Here is a 21208-nt window from a genome sequence, read left to right as displayed (position 1 = left end):
CTTTCTATTTCTGTGGTTGATGAAATTCACACGGGTGCCAGCAATGATGCCATGCACTCCTGGAAACTCTTGTTACTCATGTGCCTTCTGTTACACAGGGAAACTAGTGAGGCTGTTCATCCCTTATTACCTTCTTGTTAAAAATGCACGTTGCAGACTTCCTGTTTTGGCAGATGTCCTTGGCTGTGGAGTGGAAGAATCCGGTGGCTTGAATCTTCCTACACTTCACTCCATGTACAAAGCCGTCTCCATTCCCAGCGTTGTCTGCAGGTTATACTGCAGAACATTACAATTCTGTGAGGCAAGACTTGTGAAGCAAAGGTAGCAAAGGTAGGTCTCCTGTGAAATGTGGCGGTGCGTGTGAGTGGTCGGTTAACCTGGATCTTGGGGTGGTGAGCGATGTGTGCAAATGATCTCAACTATCACCATTTTGTGTGATGTTACTGAACGGAACCAACAACCAAGGATAATATCAAGAAGTATTGGCAGAAAAACAGATAAAACCGTAGAATGATACAGCACAGAAGGCAGCCGATTAGCGCATTGAGCCTGTGCCAGATCTTTCAAAGAGCCATCCAATTAGTCCTATTCTTTTACCCATAACCCAGCAACTCCTTCCCCTTCATGTATTACCCAATTCTCAGATAAAACCAAAAAAACAATGAACTATAAAGCAAAATCCACTAATGCACGAAGCGCGGTATAATACTGGGCGACACCCCTTTATTCCCGAGTTAATTGTTCCCTCAGGAGACCTTTTCTCCATCATCTCTTTTTTTAATGAAATTCTCAGTTGCAACTATCTTGTTTGCCCCTCACACCAACCCAAAATCTGGATATCCCACTCTGAATGCCCGAACTCATTGCCACCCAATTTACCTCAAAGCTCTGAACACAATTACTTTATCCATCCACTAGCTACTCATATTGTTCGCTATCATACCTCAATTAGAAGATGCACCAAAAATTCTCAACACTTACCGCCAATACCCACCATCCCCAGAACTTACTTCCCAAGTAAATTTAACTGGTTCCACGCCGCTCTCGAATCCTTAAAAAACACATTCTCATAAACAAAATCATCTCTTTTACAAAAATAAATGACAATCAGCTCACATACATACACGTATCTACTCACACAAACACACAAGTAAAATGAACGGTAAAGATGAATTGCAAAAATCATTCTGACCCTCATATAGTTTGACCAACAGGTACACAAATAACTTTGTCACAAGTGCACTCCAAGTTAACAAGGCGCCTTGTATATCAATATATATGGTTATTGCTGGAATAAGGAAGCAGTAAATCAAGCAGACACTGGAATACAAGTGCCAGAGTGATACTATGTAATAAACACTTTCATTAACATTATAAAAAGACTAAAAACAATCCTTTGTAGTCTTTTATAAGAATGAACAGGTTACAGTAATTTAGAAAAAACAAATAAGAAAAATCAAAATATGAAAAGTCCTGAGTACATCGAGATTGGAACAACTTTACTCACAAAGACTTCTTTTCGCAGCAGAATGCATTCAGTAGAAGTTGTAGACGAGTAAATAAAGTTAAACATTATTCAGATTGCCGACTTTGAAAACTTAAATATAAGAATTTAAACGACTTTGCCTTTCCTGCAACATATAAACGTCTTGTATACAAGAAGTCTTTTCAGTAATCCCTCCAAGTGCTTCATCTTAAGTTGAAACAACCATTGCCGTTAGAATGATTTGGTAATTTTCCGTGATGTCTCCTTTGATAGACATTTTAACTGTAGCTGAGATTATTTGAAATGGCTTGAAAACAAAATTTAAAATTTTATTTAAATAACTGGACAGCTCAAGTATACTTTTCTTTGCATTCTAGTTCAAAACTTTACAATACTCCAGTTTTCTTTAAAAAAAGCTATTTGGAAATGCTAAAATGTATGAAATTTATGGGGGCACAGTAACATTGAAATTCCCCAAGAAAAATGTACTTTTATGATACAGCTTACTTGGACTTTCAAAAAGCTTTGATAATGTTCCATCCAGAGTATAACATAGACTAAGTAAAAATTTGGTTCAGGATTATTCAAAGATGTGGAATATCAACTTCCAGGAGGAGTTGAGGGTCCTATTTTGACCCCTGCTGATTCTAACCTGGATGTCAAAATCTATAGCCTTTGCAGAACACGCTGAGATATGCAGAGCAGTAGTGCCAGGGACCTTGATTTTAACAGTACAGGATTGGTGCACTGGGACCTAATTTGCACAAAGAAATATTTTTTTAAATTGCAGAGAAAGAAGCATTCGTCCCAATTAGCCAATGCTAGCTACAAAAGAATTCTACAGAATAATCTCAATTACCAGTCCTTGTCTGTAGCCCTTTACAGTAAGAAGTCTTACAACACCAGGTTAAATTTGCAACAGGTTTATTTGGAATCACTAGCTTTTGCAGCGTAGCTCCTTCATCACTCACCTGATGAAGGAGCTACGCTCCGAAAGCTAGTGATTCCAAATAAACCTGTTGCAAATTCAACCTGGTGTTGTAAGACTTCTTACTGTGCCCACCCCAGTCCAACGCCGGCATCTCCACATCACTGTAGCCCTGTAGGTTACAATACTTCAAGTGCATATCCAATTATATTTTAAATGTAATGAGGGTTTCTGCCTCTTTCACCCTTTTCAGGCAGTGATTTCCAGACCACCACCAGCATCCAGATGAAAATTATTCCTCCTTAACTCCTCTCAAATCCATTCACCAATTAGTTTACATTTATGCACCCTGGGTTAATGATCTTGCTGCTAAGGGAGATGATCGGAAGGACCTATTTCGAGGGACCCCATTGCCTTCCTGAGATTCGCACTTGCTCAAAGCAGCACGTCACTGTTGGGTTCCTATCGGGAAGGCAGTGCAATCAGAGGGTAAACTGTTGCTTTTATTTTGACTACTCCCCCAGCCAACTCACCCCGTTTTCACCAGACTGGCAGAGGTACAGTTGGGGACAGTGATGCAGTTAAAAATGATTTAGAATTTACATAGAATTTACAGTGCAGAAGGAGGTCATTCGGCCCATCGAGTCTGCACCGGCTCTTGGAAAGAGCACCCTACCCAAGCCAGTGCCCAAGCCAGGAATTGAACCTGGGACCCTGGAGCTGTGAAGCAATTGTGCTAACCACTATGCTACTGTGCTGCCCTTAGGTCAGTCAACATGACAAACAAGCACAAATTGAATTTGACACTGACAAATGCAAAGTATTGCACATTGCATAGAAAAATAATGAAGTATATAATGAATGAACAGAAAAGAATATGAATGAAACTATAGTATCAAAAGCCTCACAAACTCCTCCCCACATTTAACCAGCTCACTCTCCATGACAGTGCCTGCTCAGGAATCTATCACCTATGTTTTTTTCTTCACTCAATATTTTAAAGACATTGCAAAATGTATTTTGATAATAATAATCAGACAGTGACCCAAGCCGGGAATCAAACCTGGGACCTTGCAGCTGTGAAGCAACAGTGCTAACCACTGTGCAACCGTGATGCCCGAGGCACAGCATTCCATGGTTTGGTAGCTGTGAGAGATGGTTTGCAGTTGCATTTTACATCAAAGGGAAAATCATTTATTAGAAATAACTCTAAATGTTGTGAACGTTCAATATACTTCCCTGGGATAGCATGAGGGTCAATGGGATAAAAGCTTCATATCCAAATTTCCATTTGTTATTCTATACTCTATGCAACTTTTACCACAAATTTCAATTAAATATCAGGCGCCCAAAACGGCACAAATCAGTCGGGCATCGCGCCGCCCCAAAGGTGCGGAATGCTCCGCATCTTAACCTTGAGGTGGCGGAAAAGGCCTTTGGTGCCCCGCCAGCTGGCGCGGAAATGACATCTCCGTCTGGGAGCGTTAGCGGCCACTGACGGCATTCCCGCGTATGTGCAGTGGGGAGAGTCTCTTCCGCCTCCGCCATGGTGGAGACCGTGGCGAAGGCGGAAGGGAAAGAGTGCCCCCACGGCACAGGCCCGCCCGCGGATCGGTGGGCCCCGTTCACGGGCCAGGCCACCGTGGCCCCCCCCCCCCCCCCCCCCCGGGGCCAGATCGCCCCGCGCCCCCCCCAGGACCCCGGAACCCGCCCGCGCCGCCTTGTCCCGCCGGTAAGGTAGGTGGTTTAATCTACGCCGGCGGGACAGGCATTTTAGCGGTGGGACTTCGGCCCATCGCGGGGGGGGGGGGGGCCGCCAACCGGCGCGGCGCGTTTCCTGCCCCCGCCGAATATCCGGTGCCGGAGAAGTCGGCAACCGCGGGGGCGGGATTCACGCCAGCCCCCGGCGATTCTCCGACCTGGCGTGGGGGTCGGAGAATCTCGCCCCTGTTTGAAATACTTGAATTAACAAACTATTCAAACTTCCTTTGTTAAATTTAGAAATCATTGTTAGGAGTAAACTTAAGTTCTAAGGCATAAAAAGTACTGAACTTATTTCCCAACTATAAAACTGTTTTGCATCCAGAGCTGGTGTTATCAGATTTCACAATATATTGACTTACATCATGTCCACTAGGTGGCGTCCAGCTAACAGTGACAGCCTTTGTGGTACCAGCTTCCACCATGGCTTTGACTGGATCAAAGGTGAATCCTTTCATCTGAAGTGCCTGTGGGCTGTCAATGGTGAATTCAACGCTCTACAAGAAGAATGACACCAAATTATTGTAGTTTCAAAAAGGATTCCAGAAAACCCCCTTTTCAGCTGGACTGTAAATTAAAACTTATACACACACACCCATCTAATGGTATGTCTCATCTGTTAAATGTTTTTCCCTCACCCTTGGGTAGCACAGTGATTAGCACTGTTGCTTCACAGCTCCAGGGGCCGGGTTTGATTCCCGGCTTGTGTCACTGTCTGTGTGGAGTCTGCACGTTCTCCCCGTGTCTGCGTGGGTTTCCTCCGGGTGCTCCGGTTTCCTCCCACAAGTCCCGAAAGACGTGCTGTTAGGTGAATTGGGCATTCCGAATTCTCCCTCTGTGTACCCGAACAGGCGCCGGAATGTGGCGACTAGGGGCTTTTCACAGTAACTTCATTGCAGTGTTAATGTAAGCCTACTTGTGACATTAATAAAGATTATTATTATTTCAGCTGGAAAGTCAACTGTTGGGAACGTGAGGTCAGTGGGGAATCTGGGATCACGGTGAATGATGGGACCAGCAGCCTATCTCCATAACCAATGAGATTTAAGGATAGACAAAGAAACAGAGGAAACAGTTGAGAAGGAACTGGTGCAAATAGAGTCAAACTAGATAGAGAAAGAAAAATAAAATAAGGGAAGGAAAGATTGGTTTGAGAGGGAAAGAAATCTAAGAGGCAGAAAGTAAATGTAAGAAGAAATAAATGAAGTCAGAAACAAATCCCAACAGCAGGAACGTGACTCTCGTTCCATTTTCTCCCTGACCGGGTTGGAAAAGTTACTTGGAATTACCAGAACATAAATCAGAGTCCTTATACTGATAGAGTGGATAGGAAGGATCTATTTCTGTTAGCACAGAGAATAACCAAGGAGAATAGATTTTAAATAATTGGCAGAAGGATTAGAGGGAAATTATTTCACTTCAATTTTGAAACCTATGAGATTCTGGGGGAACTTGGTAGGGTGGTTTGCTGGTAGGATGTTTGCCCTTGTGGGGATGACCAGAAATAGAGTCATGGTTTAAAAATAAAGGTGTCACCCATTTAAGACAGAAAGGATGAGTAATTTTTTCTCTCTAAGGATTGTTATAGTTTGGAGTTCTCTTCCCCACGGAGTAATGGAGACTGGATCATTGAATATATTCAAGGCTGAGGTCGACAGATTTTTGATCGAGAAGGGAGTCTCGGGTTATGGGGAGACAGACGATAAAGTAGGGTTCTAGAGGCAATCAGGTTAGTCATGCTCTTGTTGAATTCCAGACCAGCTCCAGTGGCTGAAAGGCCTCCTCCTGCACGTATTTCATACGATCCCAGAGGGTGAGAGGGTTCTGGCACTCAATCCCTGAAACGATTGTACAATCAGATATCCTCCTTTATAAAACCCTTGGAAATGCATTTGAGTTGCTTCAACCTACAGAGCTACAGTCCAGGACTGCAAGGTGGGATGAGTCTTGGCAAGTCTTTATCAGCCAGCACAAGGACATGATGGGCCAAATGGCCTCTTTCTTTGCCCTGAATGTTTCTATGTTAAATATCGGGCGTAATTTTCTGTTGCGAGTTTAATTTGATTTAACATCATAAATGTAGCATTTTCTTGAAACTCATGAGAAGGCTGGCAATGTGATCTTTTTTTGAGGCTGACTAATAATCTTTATCGTCACAAGTAGGCTTGCATTAACACTGCAATGAAGTTACTGTGAAAGCCCCTAGTTGCCACATTCCGGCGCCTGTTCGGGTACACAGAGGGAGAATTCAGAACGTCCAATTCACCTAACAGCACGTCTTTTGGGACTTGTGGGAGGAAACCGGAGCACCCGGAGGAAACTCACGCAGACACGGGGAGAACGTGCAGACTCCGCTTAGACAGTGACCCAAGCCGGGAAGAGAACCTTGGACCCTGGCGCTGTGAAGCAACAATGCTAATCACTGTGCTGCCTTGCGACTGACCAGCAATTTGTGATGATTCATAACTGGTGTGGTATTTCCTTCCTCATCACAATTCTCACACTAAAACCATGTATCCAGATAATCCGGCATTGAGGATCAATATTATTTTTAGTTTACATTAACCTTTTACATTCAGAAGGTCAATGTAAATTGGTTAGGTTTGTCGATAGTACCAAATAGGAGGAACTGTTGAGAATGCTGTTCAGAAAGTTTAATGCATTTAGATTTTTCAAATGTGAGTGATTAGGACGTGCTTCATGTGAAACACACGGACAGCTTCAGTTACATTGTGGTTAGTAAAATGTTTTACTTTCAGCAGTAGTATGCATGCAGAATGATTTATCCCTTTGCTGACCTCCTATTTAGTGGAAAAACAGATAAGGAGGTTTCATTTTCTAGTGCATGTACCTCTATTTAAATATTTAAAATGCATTTTGTTGTACAGCTATAATTCAGGGTGATGTAAATCTGTTGTTACCTTTTTAGCATTAGCTAGTGTCGATTGGATACATCCCACGTGGAATTCTTCCAAAGCTGTTGTCAGTTTGTCGTCAGACTTTGTGCTCTTCAGAATAAGCAGAACTGATTTCAGTATCCGAGGAACGTCTGTGGGCAAAAATTGGAGAAAGTCACTGATGCAAACTCTACAAGCTGACTGACTGCTATACTGTTCCTGTTCCCCTCCCAATTGAAGACTGCACATTACTGACAACGGACACATTTACAGTGGGCAATTGTGTCTGCCACCTGCCACGGGGAACATGCATCATATTAAGAGCGGAAAATGTAAACGTGCTTACAGGGAAAACAACTAGACACTCCCCCCCCCCCCCCCCCTTTCAGATGTGTGCAAAATGGCTTTAAGGCATATTCAAGTCCCTATATACCTGCTACGTCATAACTTGGTAGGATGCTTAAAGATTCGACTGGAACAGTTATTGGGTCTCCTCCTTCAACAAACATCAAATGTTCCCTTGCGGCTCCCTTCAGTTGGATCGTATGAGCAACCTGCAAAGAGAAAGACCAATCAAGTTGGAATATACTCGAAACAGAAGGAGCTGCTGCGGCTTTGAGCCGCTTGTGAACTGGCTGATTAAATAAACATGTCACTGAAAAGGCCAACACCTTTACTCCGAGACAAGGGGCGGGATTCTCCACCCCCACGCCGAAGTGGCCGCGCCGTCGTGAACGCCGTCGAGGTTCACGACGGCGCGGAACGGCCCCGGTCCCGACCGATTCAGGCCCTGACAATGGGCCAGTATCGGGGCTGCGTCATCTACCCGCGCCAGGCCTTGTCGCCCGCGTAAAAGCGGCGCCGCATAGATGACGCGGCCGGCGCCGCATAACGGACGTCATCCGCGCATGCGCGGTTGCCGTCCTGTCCAAATCCACCCCGCAAGAAGATGGGGGACGGATCTTGCGGGGCCGCGGAAGGAAGGAGGTCCTCCTTCAGAGAGGACGGCCCGATGATCGGTGGGCACCGATCGCGGGCCAACCCACATTCCAGGTGAAGCCCGGTGCAGGATCCCCCCTCGCCCCCCCCCCCCCACAGGCCGCCCCCCCAGCGTTCACGCACCGCCCACGACTGTAGCGACCAGGTGTGGACGGCGCTGGGGGGAACCCGCCGTTTTGGCCTGGCCACTCGGCCCATCCGGGCCTCAGAATAGCGGGGGTGCCGGAGAATCGCCATTTTGGGTATATCCGGCGATTCTCTGGCCTGCGGCCCGCGAAACACGACCGGCCCATTCCCGCCGCTTGGGAGAATCGCGGGAGGGCTTCGGACCGGCGTCCCCGGAAACTTTGGCGGCCCAGGCGATTCTCCCAACCGGCGTGGGAGTGGAGAATCGCGCCCTTCGACTTCAGGGGCGAAATTCTCCGGAAACGGCGCGATGTCCGCCGACTGGCGCCCAAAACGGCGCAAATCAGACGGGCATCGCGCACCCCCAAAGGTGCGGAATGCTCCGCATCTTTGGGGGCCGAGCCCCAACATTGAAGGGCTAGGTCGGCGCCGGACGAATTTCCGCCCCGCCAGCTGGCGGAACAGGCCTTTGGTGCCCCGCCAGCTGGCGCGGAAATGACATCTCCGGGCGGCGCATGCGCGGGAGTGTCAGCGGCCGCTGACAGCTTCCCACGCATGCGCAGTGGAGGGAATCTCTTCTGCCTCCGCCATGGTGGAGACCGTGGCGGAGGCGGAAGGGAAAGAATGCCCCCACGGCACAGGCCCGCCCGCGGATCGGTGGGCCCCGATCGCGGGCCAGATCGCCCCGCGCCCCCCCAGGACCCTGCCCGCGCCACCTTGTCCCGCCGGTAAGGTAGGTGGTTTAATTTACGCCGACGGGACAGGCATTTTAGCGGCGGGACTTCGGCCCATCCGGGCCGGAGAATCGCGCGGGGGGGGCCCGCCAACCGGCGCAGCGCGATTCCCGCCCCCGCCGAATCTCCGGTGCTGGAGACTTCGGCAACCGGCGGGGGCGGGATTCACGCCAGCCCCCGGTGATTCTCCGACCCGGCGGGGTGTCGGAGAATCTCGCCACTGAATGCACTTTTGTTTCAGTTTCACAGCAAGCTTTACCACATTTGTAACACAGCACATAATGATGCGGTGACATTTCTTAGAGTTTACTCTACCCTTTATTACTTTAGAATTTCCTAGGCAATTTTTCAACTCTCTTTACTGTCAAGAGTGTGTTGTTCACAAGCCTTTCTATCGAAGTAAACGTTTGATAATGCTGCCAGGATAATAAACAACTTTTCCATTAATTATCTTGAGCCACTAAAATGATCTTATACTTGCATAGGTAGTCTTTCTTGCCTTTAATTGTGATAGAGCATTACAAATCCAGACTCTCTGTTTTAAACTTACATTTTTAGACATGCTTTCACAAAATATGAAGAAGCGAATATCAGTGGCACAAAATACACACATATATATTAACAGTGAAAATCTTCCCCTCTATCTCCTTCAGTTTTATTTCTGTAACATATTAGCCATGATTGAATGGCGGAGCAGACTCGATGGGCTGAGTGGCCTAATTCTGCTCCTCTGTCTCTGGTCTTATGGCTTGTCTACCATCATTGTTTCTGACAGTATTTTTTCTTTATTATTTCATGGATTGTGGGTGTTACTGCCAAGGTCAGCATTTGTTGCCCATTCCTAGTTACCCTTGAACTGAGCAGCTTTCTTCAGAAGGAAATGAAGAGTCAACCACATTGTTGTGATCAGATGTTGGTCAGACTGGGTAAGGATGGCAGATTTCCTTCCCAAAAGGGGCAGATGAGATTTTACAATGATCAATGATATTTTCATGGTCACTATTACTGAGACTTTATTCCAGATAACTTCTTGATTGAACTTAAATTCCACCGGCTGCCATGGGGGAATCTGGACTCATGTCCCCAGACTATTAGCCTGGGCCTCTGGATTGCAAGTCAAGCGGCATTACCACTATGCCAGTGTCCACACCGCCCCCCCCCCCCCCCCCCCCCCCACTACTTTTGACCCAGTCCCATCTTCAGTTGATCCTGGTTACACCACTCAAGCAAATGACATGACTTGCTAGATTTTCATAACTCCAAAAATAACCAACTGTGACGCCATTTCTTTAGCTGTGCATTTAGCTGAAAAGTATGTCTGGGTCCCTCTCTCAAGCCAGAGAAACACTCAACAGAACAAATTTAAATATTGCTGAAAAATGATATTTTGTCAAAGTTTCCTGTCTTGCACTTATCAAGACAATCACAAGAAAACTAATGTCAGGGGAAGCAACAATTTTACACGGTATGGGAAGAGAGTGCTGGTTGGCAAGTAGACTTTGATTGGTAGAGGTGCTTCCATGAAGAATGCATCAGTTATTGGTGACTGACAGTTAACTGCCAAGCATTGTGTGAAATTTAAACTAGGCAGCTTGACTCTGATTGGTCAAGGCATTGCCCTGGGGAATGGACCTGGGAATGGCTATGACTTATTTTGATTATCTGAAACAGGCACAATGTGTACTCATTTTGTTTCTGCTGTCTGCAAAGAGCTGGCCCCTGTTTAAAATACCTTGTTTGTAGGACATGCAAATGAAACATAAGCTTTATAACAGGGAGGTGACAAGGTCAGACATAAGGCATTAACCTGGTTTTGTCCATATCACTTTGCAGTAGAGGTTAATGGACAACAATCAAAGCCCTGAGAGGGTCCCAGGCCCATTTGAATAAAAACTATGTAAAGGAGTGCAAGAATGTAACCCTGGTTCAGCACAGTGGGCTAAACAGTTGGCTTGTAATGCAGAACAATGCCAGCAGCGCGGATTCAATTCCCATACCGGCCTCCCCGAACAGGCGCCGGAATGTGATGACTAGAGGCTTTTCACAGTAACTTCATTGAAGCCTACTTGTGACAATAAGCAATTATTATTATGGATACTGCAAAGGTGATTGTAAATTGCGAATGTGGCTTGATACAGGGTTGGCTAGGTGTTTTCCAGTTACCTTGTCAAACAGTTCCACTTGCATGCAATCTGAGTAATATAGACTTTCATGGTCAGGACTGAACGTGACTTCAAATTCTTGACTCTGCATTGGTCCTATGGAACCTTCAATAGGAGAGACACTGAAGACACTCTGGTCCCTGTAATTTTGAGTACCTGGCAGAATATATAAATAAAGTAACTACAGTTATTGCATTTTATTTAAATTTGCGTTACTTTATTTCTCCCTCTCTCGCCAATACTTTCACTGGAAATACCAAATAGTTTTCAAGATTATTCAGTCTTATGGATTTGTTGACCAGATCATGACAAGGATGGAAGAGGTTTGGGTCCAGTGCTACAGGATGTAATAATGGGCAATGTCTTCAATTTCTCACGCGCTAAATTCCTGAGTTCAGACAACACCACCATAAAACTGTTACAATCCAGAAGGAGGCCTTTTGGCCCATCGTGTCTGCACCAGCTCTCTGAATGAGCAATACATCTCGTGCCTTCCCCTGTAACTCTGTACGTTCTTCCTTTTCGGATAAGTCCAATTCCCTGGCATTGTCAAGTACAGTTTAAGTGCAGTAGTAATATTGGGGAACACTTCAATTAGGTGTTGCTCACCAATAAGCTGAAGAACTTCTGCGCATTGCATTTTAGATGGCGTGTTTTCTTCTGTGTTCTGGGATTTCCTAAGGTGCAAATATTCTTTGAACTGATAACACTCGTTTACTAATTTGTGGTCAATATCATCTTTGTAATACGATATTATAAGTTTAATACTGTCCTCATCAATTTCAGAATTGTTCACCAATTCTGAGAGGAACCTGAACCTTTTTGCAATCTGCTCATATGGATCAATCCTGTTGCGTAACTAGATTATCAAGCAGTCATAGAGTTGATATAGAACTTCTATCCTAAATTTGTCAGCTCCTCTCAAAGAAGCAATACCACTTGTTCCATCTGAAAATGTCCTTGTAACAATGCGTTTGGAAGCATCAGAATAACTTGAGGTGATATCTTCACACAAACCTTTTGCTTCTGATTCATAGTGTGCAATCCTATCGGCTGAATTTTCTCTGAGTTCTTTAACAAACAAAAGTAAAGATGATAGCAGAAGATAACCTTCAAATACATCAAAACCAGGGGTTTGGAGTTTCTTACTTGTTTTGTTGAAACACTCCAGCACTTCTTCCAAAACGACTGTTAAAATAGCATATTCCAGCTTTACCAACTTGTGGTATAAATTCTGGGCAAAAAATTACATTAGCCACAGCAGAACAGCCAACTTACCGCGACACTCCACCTTTACAACATCTGTGCGACTGACTCTCAAACTTTGGGATTGTTGAAATATATACAACAAAAAATTAATCACTTTGAGTCGTGCGACTATTGTTGCATGCTTTGAAAGGACATTTTTTAAGGTCTACTTTCTGAGAAAGAGTTTTTTTTAAAACCCCTTCTCTGAAAGTAAAGCGCCATTTTTTAAGATTTATAATAAATAAGCTAAATAGGCTAAACTAGGCGATGTTCACGCTAGCCTACACGAGACTAGACTAAGTTAGGCCACCAAAACTCATAGGCTAAGGTAATGTAACACAATTTTACCATTATTTGAACACTTTTCATAATAAACACCTGTAATTTAACACAAATTCACCGTTTTATTACTGTTTCATAAATACTTGTAATATAGTATTAGCCTAGGCTATGCGGTCGTAGCCTACCTTCCGTTCACCTCTTCATAAAAACAATAGGCTTAGGCTAATCTAACACTATTTCACCTTTATTACTTACCTTACTTTTCTAAATATAGCATTTATTTTTGAGTAGGGGTAATTAAAATATTGTATCCTTATGAACACTTTATTGAAAACAATTCTTGTCTAGATTGCTATCACGAGTGCTATCACGTTGAAAATTCACGTTAGCATTGTGATTGCCTTTTCAACGGCTCCCCTTTTTGTTACGACACGTCATCTACTGTTTGTATTTCTGTCATAAATGTTAATAGTGTTTTAAATTATTTATAATTATTTTATATTAAATATATTTAGAATGAAACATCCTTAATTTGAACTTTTTTTCATTTACGGCTAGCCTACATGACACTTTAATAACCTTTAAATTTTTATTTTAACTATTATTTTGTATTGAATTACACTATATTATTAATATTATTATTTTTAAAAAATCCCTTCTCATACAGCAGACCCAAAATTTTTAAGCAATGTGGACTAAAGTCGCTTCTGGGGCCCCTCCGGGATTAGGGGCCCTGAAGCTTAAGCTTCATTAGCTTCATAGTAGATCCGCCCCTGCCCATAGATATTACTGAGTGGCCGGCTAGACCATTTCAGAGGGCATTTAAGGGTCAACCGCATTGCTGTGGGTCTGGAGTCACAGGTATGACCACGACCAGCTAAGAAAGGCAGATGTATTCCCGAAAGGACGTTAGTGAACCAGACAAGTTTTTATGACAATTGACAATGGCCACCATTACTGAGATTATGCCACCACCTTTGCTATCAATAGCACTCGTCAATATGGTGGTATTCTCAAAGGCTCAGGAAAGATGGATTGATGCTCTGTTTGTGTTGAATTAGTTGGCATGAGCTTGAGAGTTGGTAGTGGGTGCCAGCACGTCTGGTTAAACAGAAATCCTGCTTCGGACTCTCATCCAGCAACGCTGCAATATCCAGACATTAGGTGAGCACACCTCATGGAAACTTTGTTGAGGTATGACGTGGAATCAGGTGCTCCTGTAACGAACTCAGCAAGGTGTTTCTGCCTTCAGGAGCGAAAATTAATAAAGAAAAGTACAAAATGGAGCAACATTGATAATAATCATTATTATTGCCACAAGTAGGCTTACATTAACACTGCAATGAAGTTACAGTGAAAGTCTCCTAGTTGCCACACTCCGGCGCCTGTTCGGGTACACAGAGGGACAATTCGGAATGTCTAATTCACCTAACAGCACGTCTTTTGGGACTTGTGGAAGGAAACCGGAGCACCCGGAGGAAACCCACGCAGACACGGGGAGAACCGCGCAGACTCCACGCAGACAGTGACCCAAGCTGGGATTCGAACCTGGGACCCTGGCGCTGTGAAGCAACAGTGCTAACCACTGTGCTACCGTGCCGCCCATGATTGAACTGAACCATCAAATTGTCTGGCAATAAGATCGTTGGATTGCAAATGACTTAAAATAATTAAGATAATCAACAAACACTTACCCACTAAAGAACCAGATATCTTATGAGGTGTCACGAATGCTGGCAGCACTTGTTGCTCTCTGTGTTTGCTGTAAGACAGACTGTCCAGCTTCACACTGAACATCACATTAAGGATTGTGGCATTTTGCAGCTGTCAAAATAAATATATTAATAAAGTGAAGCTAAACTTAAAATGGTGGTTCTGCAGGCAGCATTTCTAATAACATATCAGCATGAGATTTTTGTTGTATTGAGCAAGGAATGGACCGCAGACATGTTTCAATCATTTGCTGATTCAGATTGATGGCCCTTCAGGCAGCCTGAATGTTCTAATCATCCCGCCAGCTCACTTATAGCACTCTGACAATGCCGACTCTAGGTTGGTCAATCTTTCTGAGCAGTATAGTCAATTCATGTTATGTCAAAAATATCTTTGCCATTAAACTGTAGCCATGTAACAAAATTCAATAACAAGTAAGAACTTTTGTCTTAGGTTTTTGGCTTATCGGAAAGGAATATATGTTTAAACATAACATAACAGGGTAGGATTTATAAATTTGGCTGAAACATACATTCATTAAATCAATCTTAACATTTCACATTATAGTTACTCTTGACCTTTCTGTAGTTGTAAAATAACAGAATTGACAAAGCACATTACAGATATGCTGATGTTGTGTCATTTGGGCTGTGGCTACGGTTAAATGAGTTCTCTGGGGAAAAAAATGATTGCACGCAATAGGAGAAATATTCCAATTTAAGGTAATTTTTTTCCCTTTACTCTTTAATGTAATTGGGCACCTCTGGCAAGGCCAACATTCATTGCCCTTCCCTAATTGCCCTTCAACTGGCTGGTTTGCTCGGCCATTTCAAAGTCATTCAAGAGTCAACCACATTGCTGTGGGTCTGGAGTGACATGTAGGCCAGACCGGGTAAGGACGGCAGATTTCCTTCCCTAAAGGACATTAGTTACCAAGATGGGTTTTTGTGACAATGATTTCATGGTTACCGTTAGACTTTTAATTCCAGATGTGAAAAAAATTGAATTTGAATTCCATCACCTGCCATGGTAGAATTCGAACCTAGTTACTAGTCCAGTGACAATACCACTACACTACCGCCTGTCCCCAAATATGTACAATTAGTGTTAACTACAAAACATGGTTTGAGAATTTCAATCTCAATTCAACCAACAAAATATTACTTTGTCAGGTCTTCACTCATAGAATTTGCTGTATATTTAATGATGCTTAGCTTTAACCTTTAATTACAAAACGTATATTTGACCTCTCAATGACTCAGTGAGATTATATAACAGCTGAATCACACTGAACAACTGAAGTACCATATTTGGTTCCCAGTCAGTCTATGCTCTACAGCCTCACCTTCGCTGCAGCAACATTAGGGGTATAACAATGACTCTCTGTGCCCTGTATTATCGAATTATAGAATTTGCAGTGCAGAAGGAGGCCATTCGGCCCATCGAGTCTGCACCGGCCCTTGTAAAGAGCATCCCATTTAAGCCCACACCTCCACCCTATCCCCACAACCCACTAGCCCCACCTAACCCCTAATATACTGCAGGGCAAGAGTTATATCTGGGGGAAAGGCAATTATGATGCGATGAGGCAAGACTTAGGATGCATCGGATGGAGAGGAAAACTGCAGGGGATGGGCACAATGGAAATGTGGAGCTTGTTCAAGGAACAACTACTGCGTGTCCTTGATAAGTATGTACCTGTCAGGCAGGGAGGAAGTGGTCGAGCAAGGGAACCGTGGTTTACTAAAGCAGTCGAAACACTTGTCAAGAGGAAGAAGGAGGCTTATGTAAAGATGAGACATGAAGGCTCGAGAGTTACAAGCTAGCTAGGAAGGACCTAAAGAGAGAGCTAAGAAGAGCCAGGAGGGGACATGAGAAGTCTTTGGCAGGTAGGATCAAGGATAACCCTAGAGATTTCTATAGATATGTCAGGAATAAAAGAATGACTAGGGTAAGAGTAGGGCCAGTCAAGGACAGTAGTGGGAGGTTGTGCGTGGAGTCCGAGGAGATAGGAGAGGTGCTAAATGAATATTTTTCGTCAGTAGTCACACAGGAAAAAGACAATGTTGTCGAGGAGAATACTGAGATTCGGGCTACTAGACTAGGAAGGCTTGAGGTTCATAAGGAGGAGGTGTTAGTAATTCTGGAAAGTGTGAAAATAGATAAGTCCCCTGGGCCGGATAGGATTTATCCTAGGATTCTCTGGGAAGCTAGGGAGGAGATTGCTGAGCCTTTGGCTTTGATCTTAAAGACATCTTTGTCCACAGGAATAGTGGTATAAGACTGGAGGATAGCAAATGTTGTCCCCTTGTTCAAGAAGTGGAGTAGAGACACCCCCGGTAACTATAGACCAGTGAGCCTTCTGTTGTGGGCAAAGCCTTGGAAAGGTTTATAAGAGATAGGATGTATAATCATCTGGAAAGGAATAATTTGATTAGAGATAGTCAACACGGTTTTGTGAAGGGTAGGTCGTGCCTCACAAACCTTATTGAGTTCTTTGAGGTGACCAAACAGGTGGATGAGGGTAAAGCAGTTGATGTGGTGTATATGGATTTCAGTAAAGCGATTGATAAGGTTCCCCACGGTAGGCTACTGCAGAAAATACGGAGGCATGGGATTCAGGGTGATTTAGCAGTTTGGATCAGAAATTGGCTAGCTGGAAGAAAACAAAGGGTGGTGGTTGATGGGAAATGTTCAGACTGGAGTCCAGTTACTAATGGTGTACCACAAGGATCTGTTTTGGGGCCACAGCTGTATTTCATTTTTATAAATGACCTGGAGGAGGGCGTAGAAGGATGGGTGAGTAAATTTGCAGATGACACTAGAGTCGGTGGAGTTGTGGACAGTGCGGAAGGATGTTACAAGTTACAGAGGGACATAGATAAGCTGCAGCGCTGGGCTGAGAGGTGGCAAATGGAGTTTAATGCAGAAAAGTGTGAGGTGATTCATTTTGGAAGGAATAACAGAAATACAGAGTACTGGGCTAATGGTAATATTCTTGGTAGTGTGGGTGAGCAGAGAGATCTCGGTGTCCATGTACATAGATCTGTGAAAGTTGCCACCCAGGTTAAGAGGGTTGTTAAGAAGGCGTACGGTGTGTTAGCTTTTATTGGTAGAAGGATTGAGTTTCGGAGCCATGAGGTCATGTTGCAGCTGTACTGGTGCGGCCGCATTTGGAGTATTGCGTGCAATTCTGGTCGCCGCATTGTTGGAAGTATGTGGAAGCATTGGAAAGGGTGCAGAGGAGATTTACCAGAATGTTGCCTGGTATGGAGGGAAGATCTTATGAGGAAAGGCTGAGGGACTTGAGGCTGTTTTCGTTAGAGAGAAGAAGGTTAAGAGGTGATTTAATTGAGGCATACAAGATGATCAAAGGATTAGATAGGGTGGACAGCGAGAGCCTTTTTCCTCGGATGGTGATGTCTAGCACGAGGGGACATAGCTTTAAATTGAGGGGAGATAGATATAGGACAGATGTCAGAGGTAGGTTCTTTACTCAGAGAGCAGTAAGGGCATGGAATGCCCTGCCTGCAACAGTAGTGGACTCGCCAACACTAAGGGCATTCAAATGGTCATTGGATAGACATATGGACGATAAGGGAATAGTGTAGATGGGCTTTAGAGTGGTTTCACAGGTCGGCGCAACATCGAGGGCTGAAGGGCCTGTACTGCGCTGTAATGTTCTATGTTCTATGTTCTAAATTTTTGGGACACGAAGCGCAATTTAGCATGGCCAATCCATCTAACCTGCACATCTTTGGACTGTGGGAGGAACCCGGAGCACCTGGAGGAAACCCACACAGACCCGGGGAGAACGAGCAGACGCCGCACAGTGACCCAAGCCAGGAATTGAACCTGGGACCCTGGAGCTGTGAAGCAACTGTGCTAACCACTGTGCTACTGTGCTGCCCCCAAAAGATTTTGAATTCCAGATTTTTATTGAATTCCATTTTCATCATCTGCGTAGGTGGGAATAGGACCCGGGTCCCAGAACATTCCCCTGGGTCTCTCGATTACTCGTCTAGTGACAATACCACAACACTCTTAGGGAGGGAGAAATCAGCTAGACTTTCCGTACACAGTTATTATCCACAGATCCCTGCGTGAAGTGCCAGTTTGGGCAAGAATAGAAGTGGGTTTAGCTGCCATTCATTGTCCTGATTCAAGAATCTTGGGCGTTATTCTTCCGACCCCCCGCCGGGTCGGAGAATGGCCGTTGGCCGCCATGAGTCCCGCCCCCGCCGAAGTCTCTGGTACCGGAGATTGGGCGGGGGCGGGAATCGGGCCGCGCCGGTTGGCGGGACCCCCCGCTCAATTCTCCGGCCGGATGGGCGGAAGTCCCGCCCAGAAATTGCCTGTCCCGCCGGCGTAAATCAAAGCTGGTATTTACCGGCGGGACCAGGCAGCGTGGGCGGGCTCCGGGGTCCTGGGGGGGGGGGGGGCGCGGGGCGATCTGACCCCGGGGGGTGCCCCCACGGTGGCCTGGCCCGCGATCGGGGCCCACCGTCCGTGGGCGGGCCTGTGCCGTGGGTGCACTCTTTCCATTCTGCCTCCGCCACGGCCTCCACCATGGCGGAGGCGGAAGTGACTCTCCCCCCCCACTGCGCGTGCGCGGGAAACTGTCAGCGGCCGCTGACGCTCCCGCGCATGCGCCGCATTTCCGCGCCAGCTGGCGGGGCACCAAACGCCATTTCCGCCAGCTGGCGGGGCACCAAACGCCATTTCCGCCAGCTGGCGGGGCGGAAATCCCTCCAGCGCCGGCCTAGCCCCTCAATGTTGGGGCTCGGCCCCCAAAGATGCGGAGCATTCCGCACCTTTGGGCCGGCGCGATGCCCGTCTGATTGGCGCCGTTTTTGGCGCCAGTCGGCGGACATCGCGCCGTTGGGGGAGAATTTCGCCCCATGAATCTACATACCAGCAACGAATTAACGACTTTGAGGAAAAGGAAAAATCTAGCGAGTGGGAGAAAAATAACTTTGGTATCACTTACCTGAAATGTCACAGTTCTGCTTTGATTTGCAAGAACATATCCCACATCCAATACGCTTTCTACTGAACATATCACTAATGGGTCTATACCACACCCAGTCAGGATTAGGGAAAGATTTCCTTTGACACTGCGGATTTCCAAAGGTTCATAGAACTGTGAACAGACGAGGAGCCATTTCAACCAGGGTTTCAGTAAATACAGGTAATTCACTCTACGCCTATATATGAAGGTGCTAAGCATTATATAACAATAGAAAGATATCCAGAGCAGAGCTTGAGCATAAACATTTGGTTTGGCAGTCTTAATAAATAACAGCTGATCAAGGATCTATGCAACGCTTACCCTGCTTATAGACATTTGCTAAAAAAGAACTGAAATCATACATCATTAGCATTCCCTGCTGACAGAGTATTAGACCATACGAGTGTATGAAGCAGGAACTGGAGTAGGCATTTACCACTGGAGCCTGTTGCACCATTTAATAAGATATGGCTGATCCGATCGTGGTCTTAATTCCACCATCCTGCCTGCCCCCATAACACTCAGCTCCCTTGTAGATCAAAAATCTAACAGATTGCAGTTCTATGGTTTTGTGCATCTTACCTAATTTAATACGAAATATATAAAGAAAACAAAAACAAGTTACCAATTTGCTCTTTGCTGGTGAGAAGGAAAAAATGAGATTGTGAGTTGCTCCTGGTTGAAGGGATCGAAGAGAATTTAACAACTCGAAGGGCCCACCAGGGTCCATAACCGATGATTTCAGCTGTAACATTGGGAGTCAAGGATTCACTTGGATAGGATTACAGAAAACTAATGCAATGGAATTAATGGAACCTGCAATGATACTTTGAAATGAAATGAAAATCGCTTACTGTCACAAGTGGGCTTCAAATGAAGTTACTGTGAAAAGCCCCTAGTCGCCACATTCCGGCGCCTGTTCGGGGAGGCTGGTACGGGAATTGAACCGTGCTGCTGGCCTGCCTTGGTCTGCTTTAATAGCCAGCTATTTAGCCCACTGTGCTAAATCAGCCCCGGCTCACTATTCTGCGTATGCAGTGCTCTATGCTTAATTAAAATTATTAAGTTAAAATATATAAAGATAAGATAGGTACCAATAAATCCAATAAAGTATTCAGGAGAAATGTTTTACCCAGAATGATTGGGATGTGTAACTTGCTATCACAGGGAGTAGTTGAGGAGAAGCTAGCTAAACACCCGAGGGAGAAAGGATTCAAAGGATTTGCAAATAGGGTTAAATGACATAGGGCAGAGGGAAGCTGGTGTGGAACATGGGCATCAGCACAAGGCAACCTAGGCTAAATGACCTGTTTTTGTGCTGTAAATGCTACGTAATTTAATATTATTGTACTTCTATTTTAAAACTTCCCTTTTAATTACCAGCTGTGCCTGAGACAAACATCTAACGAAGAAGACTGGCTGCTTTCCCCACATGCCTCTGATGCTGACCATGACAGCAGACCAGGAGATTTATCATCTGATGTTGTCTTGTGTGGTAAACCATATTGCTAGCCTTGACAACACCCCTTAAATCTACATTCTCCTACTCCACAGTGCAGCACACATTTCCCAAAATAAACCAGGTCAAAACTGCATCTTAATGTGCTGCTTGAAGTATGATTGAAACTTAGCAACACTTTGTAAACCTGCAAGGCTCCTATCATTTCTACATGATGAACGTTCTGGGAGAACCTTTATGGGAAATTGTTGCCCGGATTTTTACAGAGGCATTTATCTAAAATGGCATCTGGACCCTACATCCTAAAGTACTGTCCCCAATTCCGACAGATTCTATTTACATCTGTGGAGGAAAAGGGGGGCGGGTGCGATTCACACATGAGGGAAACCTGAACACAGACAT

General features: G+C 44.9%; 1 protein-coding gene across 2 annotated transcripts in view; it reads right to left on the bottom strand.

The window, feature by feature from the left end:
* Positions 1-1326: 1326 nt before the first annotated feature.
* The window catches only part of cfap74 (cilia and flagella associated protein 74), a 209875-nt gene continuing 189993 nt past the window's right edge, over positions 1327-21208 (bottom strand). For both annotated transcript variants that reach the window (XM_072477806.1, XM_072477807.1), the window contains exons 32-39: positions 19973-20092; positions 19327-19479; positions 14318-14447; positions 11095-11249; positions 7506-7626; positions 7097-7224; positions 4538-4672; positions 1327-1793 (exon numbers count right to left, since the gene is read on the bottom strand). In XM_072477806.1, the coding sequence (XP_072333907.1) occupies positions 1695-1793; positions 4538-4672; positions 7097-7224; positions 7506-7626; positions 11095-11249; positions 14318-14447; positions 19327-19479; positions 19973-20092 (1041 nt within the window). In that variant the 3' untranslated portion in view covers positions 1327-1694. The remainder of the gene's footprint in view (positions 1794-4537; positions 4673-7096; positions 7225-7505; positions 7627-11094; positions 11250-14317; positions 14448-19326; positions 19480-19972; positions 20093-21208) is intronic.

Source organism: Scyliorhinus torazame, chromosome 16 (assembly GCF_047496885.1).
Source record: "Scyliorhinus torazame isolate Kashiwa2021f chromosome 16, sScyTor2.1, whole genome shotgun sequence".
In the NCBI taxonomy this organism is placed as follows: domain Eukaryota; kingdom Metazoa; phylum Chordata; class Chondrichthyes; order Carcharhiniformes; family Scyliorhinidae; genus Scyliorhinus; species Scyliorhinus torazame.
Note: the sequence above shows the minus strand (reverse complement) of the source record. Positions and strands in the feature narration are given on the sequence as shown.